At 50.8% G+C, this 7,631-nt stretch overlaps 1 protein-coding gene across 1 annotated transcript in view; it reads left to right on the forward strand.

The window, feature by feature from the left end:
- Positions 1–732: 732 nt before the first annotated feature.
- The window catches only part of Casp9 (caspase 9), a 16,743-nt gene continuing 9,844 nt past the window's right edge, over positions 733–7,631 (forward strand). The window contains exons 1-3 of the mRNA XM_031379351.1: positions 733–1,428; positions 3,531–3,930; positions 6,561–6,595. Of these exons, the coding sequence (XP_031235211.1) occupies positions 1,297–1,428; positions 3,531–3,930; positions 6,561–6,595 (567 nt within the window). The 5' untranslated portion in view covers positions 733–1,296. The remainder of the gene's footprint in view (positions 1,429–3,530; positions 3,931–6,560; positions 6,596–7,631) is intronic.

Below are 7,631 nucleotides of genomic sequence, written 5' to 3' on the forward strand. Positions count from 1 at the left end.
AGCAAGGACTGTCAGAAATGTGTCAGGGATAATAACATAAGGCTAACAGAATAGTGTAAGTGGCCAGCACAATGCCCAGTTACTTTTTTTAAAAAAATTGTTTATTTAGTTAATGTATATATGATTACACTATCTTCATGCACACTAGATGAGGCAATCACCATGTGGTGTCTGGGAATTGAACTCAGGACCTCTGGAAGAACAGCCAGTGCTCTTAAATAAGTGGTCCAAAACTGAGAGAATGTAGGATTAGATTCCTGGAAGTTTCTCTGTGGAAGATGCTGAGGAGGGAAAGAGAAGAGAGTGAGATCTAACTCACGATCTTAGTTAGATGAGGCTCCATAGTCTGAAACAACAGGCGGGGAGAGGTTCTGCTAGCCACAGCTCAAGCATTAGAAGAAAGCTACAGCCAGCAGAGGACTTGAGAGACCTAGGACAGACATCTGGACATGGTTTCCTTCCCTTTTCTCTCGTGACCCTTTGAGTACCTGTAGAAGTAGGGTCACTGTGAATTTTGGTAGAGCAATCGCCGCGCAACGGGAAAAGGTACAACTACGGCTAAGCCGAACCAGCAAATGGGAGCAAGGTAGCAAAAAAGCCTGGAACCCTAAAAGGGTCCGGGTGGAAGAGTCTGATGTGCAAAGGAAAGTCACGTGGGTCGTGCGATGTCACCTTAGGTGGCTGTCAGAGGCGGGGCGAGGGAGCGGGAGGCGGGCCAGAGAGCTGGTGTAGGGCGGGGCGTGACGGAATAGCTCTCCAGGGAAAGAGGTCGGGATGGGGACTGAATGCCGGACCCGGGGAGGGATGGAATAGCACGATGGGGGCGGGTCCTGGAGGCGGGGACAAAGAGAGGAGCACTGGAGTGGGAGGGCGGGCCTCGGGGCGGGGCGAAGGGAGGGGCGCAGGCAGGAGGCGAGAAGGGGCGAGTCTTTGGGGGAGAGGCATCTTCTGGTGAGGTAGGTCTTAGCCAATGGGGCGCAGTGACGGGGCGGAGCTTGAATGCCGCGCCAGTGGGCGGGGCGAGCCGCTCTTGGGGCGTGGCGTGAGAGTGCGGTGGTGAGGGAGGTGTGGGGGCCGGTGACTCTGTGAGCGGCCGTGGGAGCTGTGCTGACTGCGGAGGTGGAGCCCAGTGAGCGCGAGGGACCGGCTTTGGGGCGGGGCGGGCCCTAGTGGACCCGGTGACCGCTGGTCGGAGCCGGATCCCTTGAGGCGCTATGTGGGGGCGGGGCGTGGGCGCCGGGGCGGGACCCGAGGGCCGGAAGCGGACGGAACCAGCGATCCAGCCGTCGGCTCGCCATGGACGAGGTGGACCGGCAGCTCCTGCGACGCTACAGGGTGCGCCTAGTGAGCGAGCTGCAAGTCGCGGAGCTCTGGGACGCTCTGCTGAGTCGAGAGCTCTTCACGCGCGACATGATCGAGGAGATTCAGGTGCGCCCCGCCCCCTGGTGTCTTCCGCTTTTCCCGCGGCGCAGGTAGGGACTGGGTGGTCGTGGAGACGCTCGCTGAAGCCACTACGGAGCTCCCGCCCTTTTCTCCCGCTTTGCACCCTGTGCAACCCACGCCCTGGGAAATCATGGTGTGGGAACTCCATTTTCAAAACCTTCCACAATGCTGCCCTCTTAGTTCTCCAGAAGAGTAAATAGAAGAACCCAAGCACCTCTTTTGTGGAGTGTTTGTTAAAAGCAATCTGCAATCTGCACCCTGTTAGGGCTTTTATTATGTTTTCTTCTCTAGTATAAGGATCCTAGATACACCCACGTTAGCCTTATACTAGCACATTGTACCAGTCACTTGCCCTCTTTGAGTCTCAGTTTCTTGGGCTGTGAAATGTCCCTGTCCTAGGACAAGGACACAGCATCAGGACCCACGTCATTTTTGGCTGAACCTATATCAAGTACATGCTTTATAAAGGAATTCAGAAAAGAGGGAATTTGATGTAGGTAACACAGAAGAATAAAATCAAACATTTGATTTTAAAAAAATAAACTTTAGCATTTTTTGTTTCCATTGATGCCTCACCATAGGTCTGAAAAGGGAATATTTCTTTCTGAGAGGATATGAGTGACAGGCCCTGGGGGACTGTCTAGAAGGCTGTCTTCAGGATCTGTATTGGAGCCTGGCCTGGTCCAGTGAAGGAGAATAGCAGAAAGTGATGTAGAGTCATGTGGTTAACTGCCAAGTAGTAACAAAAGTAGTCTGAGGAACACTCTCAGAGGGGCCCATACTGATCAGGAAAGTGGTTTGAAGGGGAAGTCCTAGCCTTCCAGAAGGCATAGTAAGGGGAATCAGAAGCTGAACTGCCCAGGGAGGCACCAGCAGCCTCTTGTTCCCTTCACCAGCTAAGTGTGGTCAGAGTGGTTTCCGACCTCGTGTTGGCAGTGGCAGACTGTCTGAAAGGAGAGATTTGTGCCAGGTGTGCTGGCACACATCTGGAATCCAAGCACTCAGGAGGTAGAGGCAGGGGGATCAGGTGTTCAAGGGCATCCTTGGCTACATGCAGAGTTTGAGGCCAGCCTGGCTACATGAGATGGAGTCCTCAGAAGCAAAACTAAGGGCTGAGAGCCGCCATGGTTAAGAGCATTGGTTTCAGATTTCAGAACCCACATGGTGGCTCACAACTATAACTCCAGTTCCAGGGGACCTGACACCCTCTTCTGTCCTCCTCACGCACCAGGCACACACAATTGGCACATATACCTAGATAGGCACACGCATACACACACACACACACACACACACACACACACACACACACACACGAGTAAATACTTAAAAGCAAAACCAAAGCAAGAAGGCAGATGTATAGCGTCTTTGGTATGTCTAGCAAGCATGAATCCCTGAGTCCAATCCCCAACACTACATAAACCGGGCCTGGAGACTCTGGAGGCAGGAGAGTCAGAAGTTCAAAGTCATCCTTAGCTATGTAGGAATTTGAAGGCCAGTCTTGGCTACTGAGAACATTTCCTCCCCTACACAAATATGAAAGCTCTCCCCCCCATACAAAACAGAAACTTCTTTTCCTCAAAAAACGAAGATGCTGGAGATCTGGTTTTCTATATTCAATTCTTTTATTTTAATGTTAGAAACAAATTTAGAAAAGTTTTAGTACCTTGTGTAAACTACTGACCACCATTTTTGCTACTTTTTGTAGGGCTAATTAGCACTTAGCACAGCACTGGACACCCACAGTGGGTGTCTTTTTGCTTTGCGGAGGGACATCAGCTCAGTGCGCTGCTGGGTTACTTTCAGCCCACCTACCACAGGCATAGTAAGGGGGACTAGAAGCTGAACTGCCCAGGGAGGCGCCAGCAGCCTCTTGTTCCCTTCGCCAGTTAAGTGTGGTCAGAACGGTTTCCGACCTCGTGTTGGCAGTGGCAGACTGTCTGAAAGGAGAGGTTTGTGCCAGGCGTGCTGACACACACCTGGAACCCCAGCACTCAGGAGGTAGAGGCTAAGTGAGAAATGGGAGGTCGGGTGAGAGCCACATAGATGTCCCCGGATAACGAGTGTCTGGTTTTCTATCCAAACAGCGGGCAGGCTCTGGGTCCCGGCGGGATCAGGCCAGGCAGCTGGTCACAGATCTTGAGACCCGAGGGAGGCAGGCCCTTCCTCTCTTCATCTCCTGCTTAGAGGACACAGGCCAAGGCACCCTGGCTTCATTCTTGCGAAGCAGTCGGCAAGCAGCCAAGCAGGATCCAGAGGCTGTCAGACCCCTAGGCCACCTGGTGCCTGTGGTCGTGGGACCAATGGGACTCAAGTCAAAGGAGCAGAGAGTGGTGAAGCTGGAGCCGTCGCAGCCTGCCTTGGGAAACCTCACCCCAGTCGTGCTGGGGCCAGAAGAGCTGTGGCCTGCTCGACTCAGACCAGAGGTTCTCAGGCCAGAAACACCCAGGCCGGTGGACATTGGTTCTGGTGAAGCTCATGATGTCTGTGAGTATCAAGAGAGTGTTTGGTGGGTGGGTACATGGAGGATATTGGGGTGTGACTCTGCGTTCAGCTCGGGTTGAGATTCAGAATTTAAATGTAGTATTTGTCTTTTTTTTTTTTCCTGGTTTTTTCGAGACAGGGTTTCTCTGTGTAACTCTGGCTGTCCTGGAACTCACTCTGTAGACCAGGCTGGCCTCGAACTCAGAAATCCGCCTGCCTCTGCCTCCCAAGTGCTGGGGTTAAAGGCGTGCGCCACCACTGCCCTGCCTTAGTGTTTGTCGTAATGAATGCTCGTAGGGGAAGAGCGGACTGTTGCTACCAGTCTGTAGGCGATGCCATTTCCCATTTGTCTGACTTGGAGGCTCCTTGTTTCTCTCAGTATTTCCAGAAGGGGCTGTTGCTCAGGGTTTGCCTTTGGGTTCTGGTGGGTGTCTGAAATTACCCATGCCCGACAGGAGGTGTGGGGAAGCTGGTTGTCAGGCCTTGGCCCTGCACACAATATGTATTGCATGAGGCATACCCCTCCCTCCCTTCGCCCTGCAAAGCAGATACTGTTAGATTCAGCCCTGTCAGCAAGGACGCAGACCCCGGGAAAGTGGAATGATTTGCCTAAGATGACAAAGCAGCAGAATGTAGGGAAATGCAATATGCTAGCTGTGTGTGTGTGTGTGTGTGTGTGTGTGCGTGTGCGCGCGCGCTGCCACTTACACTGTCACATTGCAGGACATTCTAGAATCCTAAGAGGCCTTGTCTCTTCAGGCTGTATTCACTCCTTCAGTTGAGGGGACTGCTCTTCTGGTCTCCCCACCTTCTGTCACTTTTGCCTGTCTTTAGACATCATTAAAAATGGAGGGCTGGTGCGATGGCTCAGTGGGGAAGAGCACCGACTGCTCTTCAGAAGGTCATGAGTTCAAATCCCAGCAACCACATGGTGGCTCACAACCACCCATAATGAGATCTGACGCCCTCATCTGGTGCGTCTGAAGACAGCTACAGTGTACTTACATATAATAAATAAATAAATCTTTAAAAAAAAAAAAAAAAATGGAACCCTACCGTAGGAGCCCTGCTGAGTTTGGTATATTTCACCCATCATGTCTGTGTTTCATTCACGGTGTGGTACAGAGCATGGGTCGCTCTTTTTCATTGGTAACTGGTAGTAGTTCCTATTCTGAATAACCTGGAGTTAGTTACAGACTTGGCAGGGCAGGAACACAAGGCATGAACCTAGAACAGCATCTTATCCAGAGGCTGTGGAGCAACGCTTGCTCTCTGTGCTTTTCTCAGCCTGCTTTCTTATTCCACTCAGGACCACCTGCCCCGGGATGGCACTGAGCACAGTGGGCAGGGCCTTCCCCTGTCAGTCTCCACAGACTTGCCTACGGGGCGGACTCATGGAGGTTTTTCTCATTGAGAGCGTCTCTTCTCCGCTCTAACTTGTGTCAAGCTGACGTAAAACTAGCCCCGGCCCTGTTACTTTTGAAGTCTGTTAATGCAGAGAATCCTGAAGTTCTGAAGGTGCAGCTGGCTCAGGTAGAAGGAAGAGGACTGGTTCTGGGAATGTTTCTGTGTGTAGTCACTTGGTGACAGGAGGCAGACAGTACAGGGGACCCAGTGCCCATCTCCTCTGGGGAATGTCAGCTGGAGCCGTTAGCAACAGCAGCCTGGGCTTGAAGCTTGCTGCTCTTTTTCTTTCTTTCTTTCTTTTTTTTTTTTTAAAGATTTATTTATTATAAGTAAGTACACTGTGGCTGTCTTCAGACACACCAGAGGAGGGCATTGAATCCCATTATAGATGGCTGTGAGCCACCATGTGGTTGCTGGGAATTGAACTCAGGACCTCTGGAAGAGCAGCCAGTGCTCTTAACCACTGAGCCGTCTTTCCAGCCCTTTGCTGCTCTTTTGTAAGGTTTATTTTATTGACTTTCAGTGGTGTGTGTGTGTGTGTGTGTGTGTGTGTGTGTGTGTGTGTACTGCATGCATGCCTGGTACCCACAGAGGCCACAATAAGGTGCCATATCTCCCGGAACTGGATTTAAGGATGATTGTGAACTGTGATGTGTTTGGTGGGATTTGAACCCGGATCCTATGCATGAACAACCAATGCCTTTATCTGCTGAGCCACCTCTCTATATAAAATAAATAAATCTTTTTACAAAAAAGAGGTCAAGTGGCCAGCATTAAGAAAGCCAGTCCTCAGATTCCCCTCCATCCCCCCCCCCCCATCTCCCTTACTCCTTTCTGCTGTGGAGTCTCATATGAATGGAGTCATGTGCTCTGTATTTCAATGGCTGACTTGTTTGCTTTAACATAGCCACTTGCTCTCCGGTTTACCTAGGGCATTATGGGTATTACTAGCTGCCTCCTCTTTAGGATATCCCCCAGAGTGGCTGGATCACAGTTTGAGGCTTTTGAGTAAGACCTTAGTGAATATCCTTGGCCAGCTCCTTTCAAGGGGTGTATGTGCTCAATGTTGTTGGCAACTCTTAAACACTTCTCCATACTGGTGGTGTCATGTGACTCTCCTATTCCGAAGACCCTGTTTCTCTGTTATGGGAGCTGTTCTCAGAGCTCCTTGGCTTTTCCCGGATGAACCTCAACACCCCCATTTCTTCTTTCTCCTGTTTCTCCAGGTGCTCCAGGGAAGATCAGGGGACATGCACACATGGTGAGTCCTCATGTGATTAGGGTTTGTCTCTCCCCCAAGCCTGGCTGGCGAGTGCAGTTATAGTCACCACTCTCCATGGCTCCTGAACCCGGCCGAGCACTCTGTCCTGTCCTGCTCGTCTGCCCCTGTAAAGTCAGAGCTGGAACCTGTAAAAGGTTTACAGCCTCTGGGGTGTCCACTCCAGGGCAAGCCACTCGGGCTGTCATTCTCATGATGTACTCTGTGGCTCCCATGTGCTGGGGACAAGGGGACAAGACCACTCACCTTGCAGATCCCTGTACTAGGGAGAAAAGTCAGGCAGAGGAATAGTTAAATGAGTGCTCAGACCCATGGGCTGAGACAGGCCCTGAGAGACAAAAGTTTCTCTGTGTAGCCCTGGTTTCCCAGGACTACTGTAGACCAGGCTGACCTCGAACTCATAGAGATCTGCCTACCTCTGCCTCCCGAGTGCTGGGATCAAAGGTGTGAGTCACCATCCCCAGCTCTTTGTTTGGTATTTTTAAGGAATTATTATTTTTTTTAAAGATTTACTTATTTATTATATGTAAGTACACTGTAGTTGTCTTCAGACATTCTAGAAGATGGAGTCAGATCTTGTTACAGATGGTTGTGAGCCACCATGTGGTTGCTGGGATTTGAACTCAGGACCTTTGGAAGAGCAGTCAGTGCTCTTAACCGCTGAGCCATCTCTCCAGCCCGGAATTATTATTTTTATGGATATGGGTACTCTGCCTACATGTATGTCTGTGTACATGTGTGCAGTGCCCGTAAGCCAGAAGAGGGTGTCGGCGCATCTCCTAGAATTGGAGTAACAGAAGGCTGTGAGCTACCATGTGGCACTGGAAACTGAACTGAACTCCTTTGTGAGAGCATCTGGTACTCTTAATTGCTGTGCCATCTCTGCAGCCCCCCGTTTTTGTATTTTTGAAACTAGAGTTCATTATTTAGCCCAAGATGTCCTAGAACTCAAATCTCTGGAATTCACTTTAAACTCCTGACAGTCTTCCTTCCCATCTTCCCTGGTTTGTGATTTTTT

Source organism: Mastomys coucha, unplaced genomic scaffold (genome assembly GCF_008632895.1).
Source record: "Mastomys coucha isolate ucsf_1 unplaced genomic scaffold, UCSF_Mcou_1 pScaffold18, whole genome shotgun sequence".
NCBI lineage: Eukaryota > Metazoa > Chordata > Mammalia > Rodentia > Muridae > Mastomys > Mastomys coucha.